Source organism: Coturnix japonica, chromosome 1 (genome assembly GCF_001577835.2).
Source record: "Coturnix japonica isolate 7356 chromosome 1, Coturnix japonica 2.1, whole genome shotgun sequence".
NCBI lineage: Eukaryota > Metazoa > Chordata > Aves > Galliformes > Phasianidae > Coturnix > Coturnix japonica.
Genome location: NC_029516.1, coordinates 97,826,114 through 97,847,004, shown reverse-complemented (window position 1 = coordinate 97,847,004; position 20,891 = coordinate 97,826,114). Strand labels below are relative to the sequence as shown.

Here is a 20,891-nt window from a genome sequence, read left to right as displayed (position 1 = left end):
ATGCCTCTGTTTCAAAGTCTTTGTTAGAGATACCTGACCAATTAGATAATGTGGCTATTAAGTTGCACCTGTATTAGAAATATGGTATGTGTGTTTATTAAGGAATGATGGTGAATTTTCACTGTTTGTGCAGTCTTTGTTATTACTTCATATGTCATTTTGCCATGTAAATATGAATTTATAAATGGTAATAGAAATGGCTTGTGCTTTACGTTTTCAAAATATCTTTTTTTCCCCCTTTTTTTTGTCTTGCAGTTTTCAGTGAAGATCTACACGCCAGTCTATATTTTGTCAATGCATCTCTGCAAGAGGTAGTGTTTGCTAGCACCACAGGGACATTGGTACCCTGTCCAGCCGCAGGGATCCCCCCGGTGACGCTCAGATGGTACCTAGCAACGGGCGAGGAGATCTACGATGTCCCAGGGATCCGCCACGTCCACCCCAATGGCACTCTCCAAATTTTCCCCTTCCCTCCTTCAAGCTTTAATAACTTAATCCATGATAACACTTACTATTGCACAGCTGAAAATCCTTCAGGGAAAATCAGAAGTCAGGATGTTCACATTAAGGCCGGTAAGTACAGCCTTTTCCATGTCTCAAATGGGTTGGGGAAGGAGGAAACTTGGGTGTTTTGAAAAGCAGTAGCGTTTGTGAGTCAAAGGAGAAATGGCGAGAAGGATAACCTCAGAAATCCTTATGATTACTATGTGAAATAGTACATTCTTTCTCCTTTCTTCCTGATCCACTTTTGTTTTGGTGGTGAAAAATTAGTTTTCCGAAGATCATGATTAGCTGATCTTCCAAACAAGCACAAGGAAAAATGAACTGAAAATGAAATCATGAATCAGACCATGCTTACTCTTTAACCAGATGTGAGAAACAAGGATGTCATCTTTGGGTTTTGTGTAATGGCTGGGGGAAAAAAAAACCACAGTTGGCTAATGATGCCTCTTCTTAGATGCTTGTGTTGCGTTGTGCCTTCTTTTGGGGGACAAACTTGTGTCCTTTATAAGAGCTTAGCAAGGGGTGTTGATAAACAGTCAGAACTTGGTGTTTAAGCTAAAACATGCAAATTAGCATAATGATTTGTATCTGTTTTCTTGCACTGACTGTATGCAGTCTAGGTGAATAAGTAGGGAACTACAGCCGGATCACAATCAGGCCTTTTGCTGCAATATGCAAACATGATTACATACTTTCTGAAGGTTTTGTCTACCCACTTCAGTTAATTAAAATATTCAAACAAACAAAAGCCAGTCTGGAAGCTGACCCTTGCCTAATGCAAATCCTTATAGCCTTTGTAGGCTGTGGAGCTGTGAGTCTTTTCTCTGAAGTATCTTTTCTACTGAGATATGCCTTCACAGGATTCTTGGAAGGATAATTCTAAACAATTATTAAGTAGACTTGACTTCATCATCTTATGTGGGGATTTATTCTACCCTTTTAAACAATGAACTAAGATTCAGTTATTTGTAGTTTGTAGGAAATTGGAAGGTAAGACTGAAAAAAAAATGATTTTAACAATTTCATTTACCTTATCCAAAGTCTAGTCTGAAATACTGTGTATATTTTCTTTTACAAGAAGTGACAGCTCGCATGTTGCATGTATGTGGGATTTCTATAATGACTTATGCTTCCTCTGAAAATACTTTGTTGTTCACAGACCAGGAAAGATTGAAAACCATAGATTGATCAGATTTATTTGTTTGTTTATTTGTTTGTTTTTAGCTCTTCGTTTAACGTTGATGGATTTGCTAATGTTACATCTGTTAGAATTTTTGTCCTTCCTGGATTTTTTTCATGTCCACATCTGGGATAGCATTTTTTCCCAATATATAGGAAAATATTTTGGTAGCTTCTTCTTTTTGGCAATATTACTTTCCAATATTTCTATTTCTTAGATAAATTATTTTATTAGCTATGATTTAATGCTCATTGAGTTGGAGGGGCATACAGTGTAGATGATAGGATATGGCTATATCTGTTGCACAGCTTTCAATTTTTCCATGGAACTCCAGAAGTCATCCTATTCTGCCTGAGTAATGAACTTCCCAAATGGAAGCAGCATGTGCAAAAAGGCTTTGCAATGAGTTCCGCTCCAAAAGTAATGCCTCCTATTTTTATTATGTTGACCCATTAAGTCAGAGGTGGATGTTGGTTATATGGAAATAGATGTTAAAGCTTCCCACCCATATTTCATTGTTTTATTTCTATATGATAAATGGCAGCAGAAGGGAAGTCTGACAAAATGGCATCTGACGTGTGAAGCAAAGGCATGTCACTGAATTCCTCCATGTGGAAAAATTGGCGTTAATGGGTATTAACACTCATTGATGGTTGCTGGACATCAATGGAGACCAAACACTGGATGTGAGCACTGTGAAGCAGTGGGTGATGCAATTCAGCAGTAGAGCCAGTAGCACAAAGTCACCTCCACCAGTGCAGAATTTTACGAGCGTGGCATGCAGGCTCTTGTTCACTGCTGAATGAATGCAGAACTAGTGGTGGTAATTAAGTTGACAAGCAATGTTTTGTAGCTTAGAATGTGCTCTATCAAGTAGTGATACTGTGCTCTTTGTAATCTGTTGTAGCTTCCATGAAAATAAGTAGGAGGCATTACTTCTGGAGTGATGTCGGTAGAGCTACTTGATTCGCTTTTTTAAACCCCCTTTCTTCTCCTTTTTGGCGTCTTAGCTTTGATCCATTCATTTGAGATGTTGACTCACGTGGATAATATGAGACTTAGATAATAAATTAAACATGTTCCCTTCCTTCATAAGAGCCAATATTGTGGTCTAGAGCTGTCGTTCAGCTAGATAGCAGATAGTATTTGCTAGTGAGTCTTTGCTTGAGTAATTGTCTCTGGAAGATATAATTTTTGAGCAAGTCTTCTACGCACACTAGTAGTTCATTCTCAATCAGTTTGATAAAGCCTGAAGCTAAGATTTCAAGCTGCTGATAACTGTATTTGTGTTTTTTGAATATAACTATTACACATAATAATCTCTCCACCCCTCAAAAAAGAAAACTATTGACTAAAACAAGGCAGAAAACAAATGACAACAAAACAAAAAATCGAAGAGTCAAACCCAGACTCAATCTTCCAGGACAATCCTGCATGGGAATGGAGGGGGATATGTGTGTTATATATAGTAGAGCAAAGGCTGAGATTCTCACGTTAACTCATGATTCAAGGAACTGGGATTTTCAAGATGATCAGCAAATCTTTCGTGGGAGCCGGTCATTTATCCCATGGAAATATCTGAGGGCATCACTGAAACCACAATAATGTAAACTTTTCAAAAAGAAATGAATAAGTCTTTCTAATTTTTGTGCCTCAGATACTTTTTGTTTGCTTACTGAAATAATCAGATGGGCAGTAAGATTTGAAATATGGCAGATTTTCAAAGTACTAGACCTTTAGCAATGTGCTAGTGTTGCTGCTAAAATAAAAAATCCCTTGTCTGTATGAGGTGGTTGGAGTGTGAGCATTAGTCAAAAGTCAGCTTCATAAGGATGATTTATGTGCTCTGGAGCCATTCCCTCCAGCATAGTATAAGAGGCTGCTTTGTCCCAGGGCAGCCACGGTTGTGAAGTCGTTATATCAGAGGTGCTTGTAATATCTGTTCTGCCCAGAGTGTACTTACAGCAGAGTTAAGAAATTTAATTTATGATTAAAAATATGGTAGCTCCTAACTGCTGTGTTGATATGTCCTGTTTGGGATTGAGACTGGGACAGAGAACTCCAGTCTTTCTTTCCACAATGGTTGCATTGGACCTGAAAACTTGCTACTGTTTGCACTTGTGAAAAATAATTATATGCCAGAATGGTGACTTCTTTTTTTCTTTAAAGACATTGAGTAGGGATGACCTCTAAAAATTCTAGTGCTCCTGGCATATAGCACTTCAGTCTTCAGTGATTCTGGTTACTTGTAGTGGGTAGAGCATTATAAATGATTGTAGGCTGGGTATATAGGCAAGAAAAATATCACTGTAATATGGCAATTTCACATTGTTATTTAGGTTATATTGCTGCACTGGAGTTCTTGCCAATAATTTTTACTTTCAGACCCACACATGCCTTAAACACACATCATTTTACCTCTATTTTCACTGAAACTGTTCCTCACTTGACCACTGTCTCTAGCTCCTTAACTATGTTGGCTGTGGTAATTTCTTTTCTTGCACCTTAATCTTGCAGTACTGTAGAGATCTTACATTAATGCTTGTCCTTCATTTCTTACCTACTTAGATGCTCTCCGTTACAAGTAGTACTTCTTCTCTGCTCTACCTTCTTTTCTGTTAACCACTGCTTACAGATTTTTACCATTCCTTCATTGAGTTGTTTCAATGTCAGAATTTTCCTTCTTTCCACTAATCTTACCAGTGTACCTTCATGACTTTCAACTAATACTATTTTCACGTGAAGAGTTTTTCCTGTTCTTTTTTTCTTCTCCTTGGCTATTAAGATAATTCTTCTGTTCACTAGTCAAATCACATCCTGAATCTTAGTGCTTCCATACTGTTTTTAAAACAACTCCCAGTCACAGCTACTATTTTCTTATCTCTGTCTTATTTCTCTCCATACTGGGCAACTGAATGCAGTTCTCACCTCAACTGCTATCACTTCTCTGTGTTTCTGAAACAGTGGGTTGTTTTGTTGGTTTTTTGTTGTTGTTGTTGTTGTTTGTTTGTTTGTTTGTTTTCTGTCACCTCCATCAATTTTCTCCTTCATTTTTCTCTTCTTCAAAATCCTAAATGACACTGTTCTTCTCTTCTACCCTTTTGATGCCTTATTTACTTAAAGTAGTTGTATGTAATTTGTACTCCCGGATAGAGTAGAAAACCATTTGTGATGGGAAATGTGGCATGAGAAACAAGAGAAGTAACAAAAGGCATAACATGATTTACCCATAGAGTTTTGCATGAACTGTGTATTTATTTCTCCTTGTTCCCAGAATTACATAGGAAAGGAATGCAGACACTTGGTGAAATACAGATTGTGAGTAAATAGAAAGATCTGGGAATGCTTCTGTACTAATTCTCAAAGCTATTAGTATTGCAAAACTATCACTTAAAAAATCATAACCTTAGGAATCTTGATGAGGCAATCTTTGTATTAGATGGTATGTGTAATTATGACTTGCTAATGGAACCTATTCCTTTCTCTTCAGTTTTACGGGAACCCTATACAGTCCGTGTGGAGGACCAGAAAGCCATGAGAGGCAATGTAGCAGTGTTCAAGTGCATTATCCCCTCCTCTGTGGAGGCATACATCACTGTTGTCTCATGGGAGAAAGACACAGTCTCGCTTGTCTCAGGTAGGCTCTTACAGTTTTCTTTGTCAACTGGCAATGGCAGATGTGGTTACTGTCTTTTCCCCAAAATACTTTATGTTTACTTTTAGTAAATTATAGACTGGTATGTCACCCTTTCAGGAACATATTTCATATGAGCGTTGCTGCATCCTTATGACTATGTGACATAAAGGTTTTAGACAGCCTGGCTTTTTCGAGCATGCTTGAGGGGAAACTAACATGGTTTTTGTTTTATACTAGATATCAAGTCAGCTTCCTGGTTGCTGTGACAATGGGTTTGTGTTTAACTTTGATAAGAAACCCATACATGCCAAATAAATGTGAATGTCATAAAACATGTTGAGTTTTAGTTGTTTTTCAGTAATAGTGTTACTCGTGGATTGGAAGAAATTCTGAGTCTAAATTTTGTTTGGTTATGTTTAAATGTGCTGTATAACTGGTATTTTTGCCTTCAAAATATTTTTATCTCAAATAGCTTTATAGGTAACTCTAGGGGCTTAGGCAAACTATAAACAGTGCTGTAAGGCAAAAATATTCAAGTAAAACAATCAGTTCTAAAAGTAACATGCTCCAGTTGCCAATGTGAGGCAATGCTGTAGAAGTAGAGGGATTTCAGGCAAACAATATCCAACGTTTAAAAGCTTAAACATTTTAAGAAATTCATAGGAGACTGTATATATTCATAAAAGTATTTTCACTGAGGTACATATCCAAATTATATATTACACTGAACACTTCTGTCGTTACTCATACAAATGATTTATATGCAGAACTTCATGTATATATTTTTTTTCAGGGTAATGCAGAATGGAAAATGTAATTTAAGTTCAATGCTGCTGCAGAGTATGTTTAAGAATGTGTTTGTGTTTATGATCCTACAGCATTTAGAAACCTTTTTACACTTCTCGGTAAATTAATAACCTTTCTTTTCTGACAAATGTGATACTGATGGAAATACTTATGTTTCTTTATGACTCATGTTCTAGATTTTATTTATCTATGTAGTTTATTGATTCCTTACATAAGCTTTTTTTTTTTTTTTTTTTTAAATTTTCTTTTTGGGGGGTTTATTCCATATAGTTCTCTAAAGATTTAGTAACTATTTAAGTACCATTGAATTCATGATCAGTTGTCCTATGCTAGTGGCACACTGTTTAAGCTTGGTAAATCAATTTTGTTGTGCTTCTGTGTTTTGGTCAGGCATATATTTTGCCCATCATTGGGCAAAATAAGCATTGCCACAAATAAGTTTGTTATATCTGAATTATAGGATTCACCAGTAGAACAACCAACAAACACTGGAAGTTCATAGTTAATAGACAAGTAAGCTTTCCATTATTCTATTTGTAATGCTACAGAACTATGATTAAGGTTATCTAATACAACAGTGGATTAATGTATTTATTTTCTTTTCTGACAGATGATACATATACATCTGCATGTGAAGGAAAATAATGTTTATATGTACACAGTTAATTACCAAAATATTTTTTCAAGTTTATTCATTGTGTAAGAAAATATGCATGTTTTCTCTTCAGGAGTCAGCATAAGAGGACACAGGTCTTTGTAATCCCATCTTTGGGGAAGAAAGTGTGGGATTTCTGCAGACCATCATGACTACTGTGCTTAAAATAATTTATTTCTGGTTAATCTATCTTGATTCTTATCCTTTAAACTTTTGGGGGATAAACATGCATAATGAAATTTAAGTCTATGTAGTTGCATCATTTTTTTTCCTTAACGCCACTTCTGACTTTGGTTGACTAAGCTACAGTCATTAAAAATCAATTAAAACACTTTCAACACTTAAAAACCATCTTTAATTATCTCACAATCCCTTAATTTGACAGTTATAAATCTAGATGGAGATAAAATAAAATGCATTAAAATCTACTCTTAAAAATCTGTGTTTAACATATTGGATCATGTTATGGAAAAGCTTTAGTTTTAGAGGTGAAATCACAAGTTAGATTACAGGTTGATGCTACCTGATGTGCAAGGGCAAAAGTGAGATGGGAAAATATTTCTCTAATGTAATCAGGATAGATGCTGTATTTGATTGTTCACCACCTAAGTGCAGGTTGATAGTGAGCCTGCATGTGTTTCATGAAACCACTACCTTGAGTTTTACCCATAATAAATTTTGTAATAATCTGACCATGAACTCAAATGGTAGATATTGATCAAGCTTGTCTTCTTAGAATGCCAGTGCTGATGAATAGGGTACTAGACCTAACACAGCTACTGAGCTGTTTTCTACTAATGATCAATGTTCTGAGGATGTGCATATTCCTGCTTATACAGTCATTATTAGTATATTTGATATTTTTTTCCTCCAGTGGAGAAGCTTCATATAGAGTGGCACAACAGATAAACTTTGCTTCTGAAAGTCTTAAATCCCTACGTAATAGTTCCAAGTAAAAATTAGAGTAAATATTTAATACGTCTGTCTGTTTGTAGTCCAGCTGTGGACTACTAGAACAGTGAGATTTTTGAACCAGAATCATTTCTTTCAACAGTTTCTTACTGTTTTAGTTTGTCATTTCTTTCTGTGGAGATCAAATATTTCAAATAAAAAGTGAATTTTAGCAATAATTAAAACAATAAATAATTTAAAAAAACAAAGAAAAAACAGGAAGTGCATCTAAGGGGCACATTCCTTATTTTTTTTTTATTATTATTTTTTTTTAATTTATTGATTTTACCATGGAAGAAGTGTATTATCCTGAATACATCTGCCTTTGTATTGTATGCTTTGTTCTCAGAGAGTGCGGTGAAGTTCAGTAATTGAGGTATGTAATTAAAACACCTGGGCAGCTGAATTGTATGTTGTGCCTCCAGGTTGTGGCAAACTGTGGCTTGAAACCTAGTAAGACATATAGCTAGACCATTTCCAAGGAGTGTGCTGATAGGTCAGGCTGCTGCTCAGTGAAGTGAAGGTGCCAATGGTGTAAGCCAAATATACTGAATTCCATGAAATATCCTCATTCAAAGACAGCTGTGGACTAAAAAGGTGTCTGTCTGTCTCCAGGGAAATAACCAGGTAGCTGAGATTTTGCTCCTACACTTTGTACTTGTATATAATAGTAAATGTGTGGCTAAAAAGCATTTTCAGGATGTATTCTTGGAGCAAAAGTAGTGAGGAAAAAGAATTTTAGATCAAGTCAAGAACAATCATTAGGATGAATCTATTCTGGGGAAAAATAGAAAACATTAACTACCAACAATGAAGACACAGAAATAGTTTGATGCTATGAAGAACCATTTTGAATAATTGTTAGATTAATTATTCTACTATCTCTGCTAAACACAGCTGTACTGCACATCCTCATGACAGACACATAAGGACAACAGCAGACATTAGCTGTTATCAGTCTACTAGAAGTGCATGAAATATATCAATGTCTCTGTGTGTCTTAGTAAAAGGAATCAGACTTTGCAGTGGTGTGTGTCTTGCCTAACAGTCTCTTAAGTCCTGGTAAAATAGAAAACCAACAATAATTTTGAGAAGTCTTCAAGGGCTTAGAAAGCACAAAATATCACTGTGCAAAGATCTGTAGCTGTATCTTCAAGAGCCATTTTTAACTCTTGTCTGAAGAGTTCTATATTGCCAGTTGACTTTAAACAGTCTGAAATTCATGTGAAATATAAATAGTTTTAATGATGTGCACTTTTCTGTCTTGTATTTGCATTAGTCGCCTGCTCTTATGCATTTTCATTAGATGACACTGAACATAATAGCTTAAATAATCCTCTAATACTGTGTGACTGATAGTTGCATATAGATTGCTCGGAGGTCAGATTTCCTTTCTTTCTCACTCTTCTCCTTTACAAACCATTCCCAAAGGGAAAGACTTTTTGAATCAGAGCTGTGTTGGTCTTGTAACCTCTGGAAACAGTACAGGCCCTGCAGGACCAACAAATGCATAGAAGCATTTTCTTCCATGCAACAGTCATGAAAACAAGGTATATGGTATAGGAACGTGTCATGGTGTAGATTGTGCTCCTGCTGCTGTCGAGCAACCACAAGGCAGATGGGAGACTGGCGCTTGGCTTGTAGTAGTTGTTCTTCACATGGATAACTGTGAAGCTGGGATGGAGACGAAGGCAAAGACAAAATAACTGCTGATTTTGCTTTGTCTGGGTGAAAACAAAGAGCGTAGTCCGTTCATGTGTTAATTAGCTCTGGAGAGCAAAGAATGGGTGTGGGTGTAGAGGAAGGATGGCAGAAAGGCGTTATTAAAAAATAAAGGTTGGTATGAAGGGATAGAAAAAAGAAAAAGGAAGAACAGACAGAAACAAAGGGAAAACTGTGTTTTCTATCTAGATGCCTCCTATCCTGATGCTGGTAACTATGAGATATTTTGAGTTTTTCCTGTGTATCTGAATAGCTTCCTGCCAAGGGCAGGATCATGAATAGGTCATGCCCTGACCTTTCTGAATTCCCATTTTCCTGTATAATGACAGACTTTGCAAGAATCTGACCAATTTATACACAGTATGCAACTGCTTAAAGAAAGAAAAAGAGAGATGAATAGTGACAATAGTGCACAATGGCATATTCAAACCCACACAGAAAGAATAGCAGCTCAAGTGAAAGGTGTGTAAGCACAAATGGAACACAGCTCCCTGAAGGGTTGTGCCTGATGTGCAGATGACAGCTGATGAGTATTTCTGTCAGCATTCTTTGGCCAGAAATTAGACACACTGGATGATGACTTGAAATGTCACTGTTATACAGTGACCTCCATTTGATATATGTGTTGCATTATTTATTTACACACCATTCCTCAAATCTTGTCTTAAAGGCTTGAGGACTGTTGGATCTCCTCCTCCATAGAGGGCTTTTCTGAACTGCCATTGCAGTTCAGAAAAACTAGTGTTTGCCAGTAGTTAGCATGAGGTGGCATGTGCAGTACAGAACAGTGGTTTCTGTTTGGACTGGGATTGGAGTTTACAGTGATGTTTCTGTTTATATAGAGCAGTCTCTATAGTGAGTGGTTCTGTGAGCAGAGTCCCATGCTTAGAATTGTTTGATAGGTGATGATCACATGAATTAATTTCAGCCATTCACTTGAGACTAGGTCTAGGAGAGATGAGTTGTGGTCTTTCTTGGTTTGGTTTGGTGTCTGGGCTTGCACAGGCTTGTTAATGAGCAGGCATTGAACCTATGCCACTGACTGCTATAGATGCAAGCTCTTTTCTAATGCTTTATTTTTTTATTTTATTTTTTTATTTTATTTTTTTTACAATTTATCAATGTATATATAAGGAAAATTTCTGAGTGTGAACTATCTTCTATTGGAAATATGGCAGGTGACACTGAAAATTAAGCAGCCAGCCTCCAGCATCTGCTGAGCTTACTTGACTCATTGGAGAGCTAATGTGTGTAGTTTTCAGAAATGTTCAAGTCAGAATGTAGATATGTTGTTACAGTAATGTGGATTTTAAGCATCCTGAGGATGTGTTAAGTGCAAATGCCCATTTCTAAAGACAATATACAGCTTCTTTGTGTCCTTTTTCAACAAAGCTGTTTTCCTAAGCGACTTAGAAAAAAGTCATTTGCTACATTATTTAAGAAATGTCTTGTTATCTTATTTTTTCCAGAGAGCACTGTTCTTTTAAGGAGAGTGTTTCATAATACTAGAAAGTGGAGACAGTAAAAACAGCACTTCCAGGTTGTGCAAATATTTTTCATGCTCTATTTTGACTTTTCAGGTTGTATATGAGAGAAATGTTCTCAGAAGGAGTGGTGATGCAGTGGCACAGGCTGCCCAGGGAGGTGGTGCAGTCACTGTCCCTGGAGGTGTTCCAGAGCCGTGTGGATGTGGCATTGAGGGATGTGGGCAGTGGGCACGGTGGAGGTGGGCTGATGGTTGGAAAAGGTAATCTTAGTGTTCTTTTCCAACCTTAATGATTATATGGTTCACTGTAAACCACAGTTGTAACTGAGCAAAGTGATGTACTTCTACCGTTTGTGAGAATATTTTAAGGCTTTTTTTCAGCCTACACTTCATGTTTGTTTTCCACGATGTTCCACTTGGCATATTTTGATCAGGCTGATCAGACTAATCATGCTAAAATTAGTGCTGGTGGATAGATAGGTGGGGCTTGAATCTAAAGGTTTCCTTGGCTTTGTGGGGGCAGCTCTTTATAGTGATAAAAATGAAAAGCGTCTGACCCACATGTCATAGAATTGCATTTTGGTAGTACAGAGGAAGGTAGGTGATCAGACTGTATGGAGGGGAGCTTGCTGATCATTTAACCAGCACAGGGAAGCATGTATGTGAAACTGAGGTCTTAATATCAGAGAGGCTATTGGTTCCCTATTGAAAGGATCTTTATCTTGTGAATGGACATTGTGGCTGCTATGAGGATGTAGAACATCAGTGGCTATTTGTGGAAAAAAAAGGAGAAAAACTTATTTGAGTGGCAAAAGAAACCCGTCGTCTTTTGCCTGAAGCAAAGCCAAAATGTGTTCTGTCTAGGGCAGATAGGCTGTAATTGGCCCAAGGGTCTTTTGGACCATGCATAACTTTATCAAATCTGATGCCCTAACTGTTCTGTTTTACCACCTTGTTATTGATGTCGCCAGTCATGAAGAAGTTTCTTTCAGCATGGTTGAATTCAGTGGCACATTTAGCCTCTCACTGGAAAATATCTGTGTCACTTTATTTTCCCTCCAGATGTACTTGAAGTTGCTTTCATTTTCCTGGGGAGAATCTCATTTTTTTTTTCCCCCCTCTGGCCAGACTTTTCTAGCCTCAGTTCCTGCAATACTAATTCCCTTTGAGGTTTGTAAAACCTCTAAATAAATGCTGCCTACACTTTAATTAACGTGATGTTTACCAGATCTTTATTAAAGGCAAAACGAGAGCAGACTGACTGCTAACCTTCACAGGTATTTGCTCAGCAATTTCCCATTTTGTCTTTGCTCTTTGTTCACAATTCTTCAGGCGGTTTTGGTTCATATAGTTTTCCCCGAATTCAATATTTGAAGCAATATATATATCTACTTGGTCTAATATGCAGGATTTTTGTGTGTGTGATATTTAGACAGCAAGACCTTGTGCTGTCAGATTTGGTATCAATGGTCTAGGAGCTTGAACATCTGCGAGTGAATTAGTGTGCTGATCTTTAGGTCTAATTGTTATTTCTTTTTCAGTTTTCTTTTTGAAATGGTGGTCATAGCATTTTTTTATTTTTTTAATAATCTGCTCTGTTAGTGGCTTGTGACCTTGTGTCACCTTCTTAAACAGTAATGGATAAGTATATGACCAAATTAAGCATTGCATGCTTGGGATTTCCCAACAAAACCACGTCTAACCTGAGCAAACTGCCAATGAGCTCTGACAGTTTTGATGTGAGGGGACAAAATCGATGCATGAGTCACTCTGATAAATGCACGCCTTGCTGCCCAGAGCTCATTATGCCATAAAACTTTTGCCTGTGTATGTGGCTTAACTGAGTTAAAATGTCAAAACTGCCACCAGCCATGATCTACATTACTGTTGTTTTTAATACATCAAGGAGACTCCTAATAAGTGATAATGGAAGGAAATGAAAGGTATCGTGTTGTAGCTGCTCAGTAATTTCCAGTGAAACAACACTGTACACTACAGTGCTATCGCTGTGGATAAATCTTCAAATTTTTGAAGGTATAGATAGACATACAGATGCTTATTTGCTTTGTCTTCCCTGTTGAGAGTCCAATTATAACTGAAAGGTTCATTAGAAGAATGACTGTTAGAAATAAGTGTAATGCCATTTTGTTAGATCTTGGATTCGTTTCATTGGATACATGTTTTGAAAGTGATATATATGGTTTTTCATTAGAAGAAATTTTAGTTAGAATTAAGGACATTTTTATCATCAGTGAGGTTGGGCTGCGCAGTTCTGCTGTGGCAGCGGATGTAATCCATCCTGATGTAGATAGGTGGTGGATCCAGCAGCTGTTTTTTGAACAGTGTCTGATCCAGAGTGTATTTGGTTACACTAGATAAGTTAAAGCTAGTGGATTTCTTAAAGAAGTCAGAGTAAGAAAGATAAAAGATTGAACCACCACCAATACTGAACCAGAACCATTTTCACCAGGAAAAATATCTGCAATTAATATTGTAGTTTGTGTTTGTTTGGCTTGAAATAAACTCCATGTTTTCACCACGTGCTCAAACACTGCTTGTACTGCAGAAGTTGAAATGCTTTGTGCAGGCCGTGGAGACCAACATGATGCAAGGCTTTCAGCTGGCGGAGGAGTGTAATCCACACAGACCTGTCAACAAAAGCAGGTCAGCAGGATTGAGCAAGGAAAAAAAAAATCAATAAATCTTTGAATTAATCATGCAACTGCCAGAGAGAATTATGGGTGCATGAAATGAAGGATGTAGGTATATATCTATGGCAGCTTATTCTTTCCTGCCTCATTGTGTCCTTTCCTATGTCTGTAAGTTTTCTCCCCTTCCCCCACCTGAATGTTTCCATGTTTATTCCAGTACCATCGTAGAATACTTGCTGCTCATTTTAAAGTGACTAATTCAATATGGATCACAGTAATCCCTCTTAGTGTTCTCTCTCCACACTGCCACTTTTCCCACTGACTTTGTGTGCACTCAGTATGAAATAATACAGGAATTTCACCTCTGCATAAAACTAAAATTGCACATCTTGTGCAGTGAACTGGACCGAAAACAACTGCTGCTTCGGTGAACAGAGGAGTTAAAAATTCATGCCTATGCTGCTAATGTCTCAGGTGAGTGGGCATCCTCCCTGAGCTCTTTTGCAGCAGCACAAAGGGCGGTGAGGAATGACTGAGATGGGGCTCAGCCCCACTCTTGCATCTGCCCTTAGGGCACATCCCCAGGACCAGGTCCTAGCCCTGTTTCAAGGGCAGCAGTCGTCAGTAAACATCTTTACTTAGGGGGTAACATTTTGAGCCCGGCTCTCCAAAGCTGAGCTGCAGTCAGATGCAAACACAATGAACTAAAAAGGCAGCTTGGGGAGGAGGAATCTGACACCAGGGGTATGCCTGGGAGGATTGTGAGGAATTGTGGATTAGGGGAAACGTCCTCTTGGTATAGCTTTGTTGCTTCAACTCTATGCATGGATTTCATTCTTTCTACTCTGAAGGATGTAATGTTCATTGCAGTGCCCTGGAACTGGGCTCAATTTAGCTTCCCCGTGGAAAAAATAAAATAAATAATAATAATTAAAAAAAATTGTGTTTAACTGTTGCTCCACTTCTGGCTTTGGAAGTGAGAAAGGCTGGTGAAATAAACACTCCAGTGTTTTTAAATCTTCACCTTCTCAGAAGATGATGCTGTCCTGTCCCTCCTCTGTGCCCTGGCCCACTCTACAGCTGTAGAACTTGGTCGTGCTTCACCACAAGGATGTCTCCTTGGCTCTCTGCCCACGGAATGAATCTGTCTCTCTTCCAGCTGGGGAGCAGCCCGGTACTGGGTGTTCACTTTGACTGCAATTTCATTTTTCTCTTTTATCCATAGCTTTCTTTTTGAATAGGTGGTGATTTTCATAAAATCCCTGAGAACAATTACCCCTCTATTCGTGTGAGGTCAGGGTGATGCTGTGTGTGGGGATTATGTATTCCTGCGGGGAAAAAAAAAGATCTGACCTATAGCACTCTTGTTTTTCACTTGCACACTTAGGGAATTTTTTTTTTCCCCAAAATGTTTTTCCCCCTTTGCCATTGAAAGGTAGAACCAAATTCTTGACACACTTGGAAAACACATTTGAGTTCAGCCACGTGGTAGTTATTTTTTAATGTCTGTACTAATAAAAAGACAAATAGAATAGCCTTCCATGGACAGATAATTCTTTCTCTTCCCTCCCTTTATAGAGTATCCTCCCTAACTGCCTCTAGTTAAATGCTACTGTCTAGTAAAACAACTTTTATTTTTAAAGAGACATATCCCATACAGAAACAAAGCTGCCCTTTTGAATATGGGCGTTGCTACTTGCCAGAAAAAAGAAGGCAATTTCAGGGCTGTGAAGCAAAAGTGCACACATAAACATGATGTGGTTGGGTGATGTGGGCTAAGCCACAGCCTACATCTGGCACTTCTACAGAATGAGGGAGAAGAGAACCCCTCTAAATGTCATTGCCCCAAGAGCATATTGTGAGATACTACGCAGAAGGGATTTAAGAAAAAGTACCTAGTAGATTTTGCTTTCCTTCTCTTTTCTATGTCATCTTTGTTATGTGAGCTCTGTTTGATAGTACTTTGCATCTCTGTAAGCGATTACTCATAGCACTTTCTGGAGCTGATTTTTATTTTATGTTTTATGTGTTTAAGAAATGAGGTATCACAAGCTGTGTAGAAAATCAGAAAATTTTGTATTCTGCCTATTTTAAAACCTTTTTCCCCCTTATTACAAAATCCCCTTAAGTTAATTCAAATGTTCACCCTCATTTTCCATAGAATTAAAAATAAAACCCCAAGAATCTTGAAGATTTTTTGTGTCTCATGGAGGGTGTGGTAAATGCACTTGCAGAATCTCCTAAGCACAGTTCTTTACTTGGACCCATATCTTCTGTTTCTTCCCGAGTGCTTGAATAATGAAAGATGTAGAGAAAGCATGAAGGACATTCTTAGGAACCCTTGCTAGTTTGCTGTGAGTGTTTTATTTTCCCATGAATAAACTGATACCAAGTATTCTCAGTGCTTCAGATTTGTAGAGTTCGTATTGCCTTGGACTGGAGCTGTCTGTGTGAAGACTTGGTAGATGAGGCTTGGTGGGAGAGTTGGGTTTCGAATGCATTGCTCATAAGCATAGTCTGTTAAAAGAGGATTAAATATCTTGCCTTTCTCATGTCATTTTCATTTAGATTTCTTTTCTTACTTTCTTTGTTATGTAATCATAAGTCATTGTAAGGAAACCATAGGACTATAAATGTGAATACCCTAAACTTGTTTTTAAAATAAAAGTTGTGCAGTTTTAATCAATGAAAATTAATTGCATTAAGAATCAGAAATATCCTTCTCCTTCCTATCTTTAATATTTCTTTCTTTCTTGTGGTATTTGAAGCTGATCTTAGTTTGCTCAGCATTTTTTTTCTGTCAATTATTCTGTAAGGAAAAACGTGTTCTCATGTGGCTAAAAATATTTTCCTGTAGAAAAAGTCATGTTTCAGCCTGAGCAAAGAGAGAAAAAGAAGGCTACGAGGGATGCAGAAAAAGCCACATTTTTCATTTTAAATATTTTCAAAATGAGAATTTGCACTTATCCCATATCAAACATAAAGCTGTCTCAAAACTCATGTATTTTTACAAGGGAAAAAAAAAATCTTAGGACAAAAAAGGTTGCATATATCTTGATTAATTGCTTCACTGGGTTATCTGTAATAGCACGTCTTGTTTGTTTACTTGTTTGTTTACTGTAGCTGTGTTGCTTATTTTTCGTTCTTCCAATAATTTCTGTTTTGGGAAAAGGAATAGTGCATATTTTGGATTAATTTAAGTAAAATATGGATGCTAAGCAAACTCCTCCAGTGACTGTAATGCAGGATACTTACTTTCTTTGAAACAAAATTGCCAGAGCTCAGAAAAATTGTGTGTGTGACCATTAAGCTGCACCATTTATCTGAGCTGCTCTTCTAAAGTAAAATCAATGCTATTTTTTTGCATTTTCCTAATGGGAACCTATTAAGTTAAGTACACAGGCATTTTTAACCTCAGACATGTTGCAGGGGCAAGTCAGTACTGGATTCAATCCAGCCTATTAACAAGGACCATTGACACTCTTGTGTCTGGGCATCTTGGCTATTGGGTTTAGAACCACTTTGTTGATGTGCTGTATCACATCAAGATGCCAATCTTGAGGATAATTGAAACCTTTCCTTCTCTAATACTCCAACAAGTATTTGTTTACTTGCTGATATACACCTTTTAATACTTCTATCCAGAATTTTTGTCTTCTGGAGATCACAGATGGTCATAAAAAATAAATTCTGAATTGGAACTTACTCTCCATGATTTTAATTTGAATGATGAATGATCTGTTAGGCCACTGAAAATTTACTGCCTTTAAGGTCAATAGGGATGGGAAAGGCTAGTTGTATGAATGTATACCTTATGATTGCAGTGGAGAGGGAAACTAGAAGAGCAGGGGAAGGGAAAAGTGTTTTATGTTTACTCTGATTTGAGAAGTGTATTTTTTATTAGCTTGTTTTTAAGAACATTTAAGAAATAGAACAATATAGTCTGGAATAAACAGTAACAAAAAGTGTAGCAGAGAGAAGAGCCGATAGACTGGAAATAAAAATAAGGCATATTTGTGCAACAGGTGACTCCGTCCCAATAAAGCACTGGAAAGTAACCGAAGAGAAGGGAATTAGGCCATCTCATTATAACAGACTGCCTCTGACACTTAGTCCAAATGTGTCCATCTGTTCCCAAGAGAGAATGCTGCTTTCTACTTCCAAAACATTAGGGGGAGGTCAAACTATTACTGCCAGGGACGCAGAGGAGCTGAGAATTTGATCAGAGTAGTTTATCAGTTGGAAAATTGCCATTGAAATATTTCACATTTTCTTTTTATTTATTTATTTATATATTTATTTTAATCCTCATTTTTCTTTTCCCTCATCTCCCAAAGGGCATTTCACCTCGTTTACTATAAATTGTGAATTTAAACAAAGGCATTTTTGTGGCAAACTCTCCCCGCAAAACTAAGGAAGTTTTAAGAAAGTGCCTGACATCTCTAAATGAGAACAGAAGGTTTGAAAAGGAATAATTGGGACAAGAAACTGTACATGAATTTTTCTGCATTAAGAAACTGAAAGTTGGTGGGGAAAGCTAGGATAAAATTAACAGCTTTCCATGAAGGTATGTGGTGTGGCTGGGAGAGAGCCACAAGACGAGCCTAAGATTGGAAGCAATGCTGAGTATGGGCTGAGTACCCTATGCTGTTTTCTTCCTTCTCCACCTCCCCTCCCTCTGATGCCTTTGCCTTAGAGTTACAGGTTGTAATATCCAGTCAGTATGTGAGGAAAACAAAGCAGCTAAACAGAGTTCTGTTTCCTTCTTCTTCCTGTCCTTCTTCTTCCTTCTTCCTTCCTTCCTTCCTTCCTCCTCATCCTTTCCTTCTTCCTTCCTTCCTTCCTTCGCTTCCTTCTTCCTCTTCCTTCTCCTATTTATTCTTCCCTTTCTTTCCTCTTATTTAGACCAGTGGATCACTTGTAAATAACTCTCTCTGAATGACACATGTACGCTCCTTCGCTTCAATTTCCTTCTTTACCTCTCTCTCGCATATCCTTCTTAATACAACTTTACCAACTACAATCCTTCTCCATCGTTGTCGTCCTATATAATTCTTCATTTCTCTTACATATCGGTTGCCACTTGGGTTCACCTTCGCCTTCCTATACCTCTAATCAAAAAATAGGCCAACCACGGATTCTTATAATAATAGAAAAACCAAACCTTGATTGTTTTCCAAAACTGCGCCTCACAAGTTTGTAAAATCATAGCGTCTTTCCTTCTCGCTTGGCTCTCAGGTTCTCTTCAGCTATTGTAAAACTTGTTTGCTCCCATATATATGCTGCAGTCACTTTTAACGTCCCTTCATATTATAATCTCCTACCTCAAACTGAGTCACTCTTTACTGCTATTATACCAGGGGCAAAAGAGTGGAGCTACCCTGAGATACGTCTCATGGTCACATACCTGAAATATGCAGCACCCCAGAGTTCTTTGTTCTTGGCCATGTAGTTCTACCGCTGCTCTCCTGTACTATATCCCTTCCTTGCACCCAAATAAAAGACTATAGACCACCATTTAAGTCCTACTTAATGTTCTTAACCAGCGGCTGATGTACTCCCACCACTAGAATCAGTCTACATCTACATTCTTGGTCCACACTTAGGGTGCTATCTTTTGATGTGTCATCATCTGGCGGCTCCCTGTATGCTTATCTCTCTGAGTGTACGCGTTTTCCACACTTACTTCCATCTTTCTAGCACACCTTTTCACGTCCCTTCACCGATACCGACTAGTGACCTCCTCCTTCCTGTCCATTCCTTCCTCTGTCCTGGCCAAATGTCCTTATTGCGCGATAAATTTATCCTCTCTTCCATTCCTTTTTTTTATATCCTCTAATCTCCTTACAAAGAATTTCATAACACTTGTCTTCTTGTGCTCGCACGTTACTGCTTCTAGCTCCTTAACAATTCTTTCCTTGCCTCATGCCTCATCTCCCAATTCTTTGATCCACCCTCTCGCTTCTATACTCCCATAAACGTCATACCATAGTGCCTTCACAATATCCATATCCTTCGCTTCACAACAATGGGCCAACTCACATTATATCACTGGCTTCTCCTTTCAAGATTCTTCCTTCTCTTAACTTTGTGCTATTCCGACTACCGTATGCCTATATGCTCCCATCTTCCACACACCTACACGTGACGAATAAAGTCTTTATCACACGGATTGTGTGAGGAACGAAGAATTCCAAATTATTATCACACCTACTTGTTCCTTGACATCACATTCAGCCCCACCTTCCTTCCTCCTTCCTTCCTTCCTTCCCTTTTTCCCTTCCTCCTTCCTTCCTTCCTCCTTCCGTTCCTTCCTTACCTTCCTTCCTTCCTCCTTTCCTTCCTTCCTTCCTTCCTATCCCTTCGCTTCCTTTTCCTCGCTCTCCTTCCCTTCGCTTCCCTCTCCACTCTCTCACCGCTCTCCCTCTCCTCCCTCCCTCCCTCCCTCTCGCGTTTCTTTTCAGCCTGAAGTTTGTTTAGGAGCTCCTAGAGGCTGTGGTCGCAAAGCTGATATTCCCTCTAAATGGCAGCCTCACCTTCCAAGCTGCAGTATAAATACTATATTAAGTACCCCCCATTGAATTATCCCCCAATATTTCAAGTCTAACATCTCTCAGATGTTAAGCCATCCAAGTGTGGGGCAATCTGAATGCAAACCACATATTTTATCATGTGTTAGCGTCTCTTTGAAAGGCACATAAATCTTTTGAGAACATGCCTGTCTCTTCACTTCTCACACACACGAGAAACTGTGACCTAAACTCCGACAGCACGAACATCACATCACGAATCAAAACAGTTCTGCACATGCGCTACAAGTGCCTCTAGGATTGTCTATCTTCTTTGCCCTCTCACCCTATCCAGACCTGGAATTTGTATGTATGAGATACCACGCAGTCTTTCCTAATAAAGCCAACACCTTTCTTGATATCCAGCCCTTCTGCCATGGCAGTATCCCAGAAGCCACCAATCCATTTTCTCTTTGGTGCCGTTGACACCCATTGGACATCCTCAGTTGTTCGGTGTTTCCTCTTCGACAGGGCTTTGGACGTGCATCATGTGCCTTCCACAGTATCACACGTGTCCCCAATCAGGATGACAATTAACATGAAACCCCCACTTTTCACAACCTCACCCTGCCGTATTGGTTATTTGTTTACCAATCATATCCAGCAAGGCTGGTGTGCGAGTCGCGTCTTCACACTCTGAGCATTCCCTCTTGGATAACTGCTTTCCCTTTCTCTACAATTGTACGCTTCCCTGTCTTAATTCCCCTCTCCCCTAAATGCAATACGGTC

General features: G+C 38.3%; 1 protein-coding gene across 1 annotated transcript in view; it reads left to right on the top strand.

The window, feature by feature from the left end:
• The window catches only part of DSCAM (DS cell adhesion molecule), a 444,911-nt gene that overhangs the window by 65,892 nt on the left and 358,128 nt on the right, over window positions 1–20,891 (top strand). The window contains exons 2-3 of the mRNA XM_015882861.2: window positions 256–573; window positions 5,175–5,321. Of these exons, the coding sequence (XP_015738347.1) occupies window positions 256–573; window positions 5,175–5,321 (465 nt within the window). The remainder of the gene's footprint in view (window positions 1–255; window positions 574–5,174; window positions 5,322–20,891) is intronic.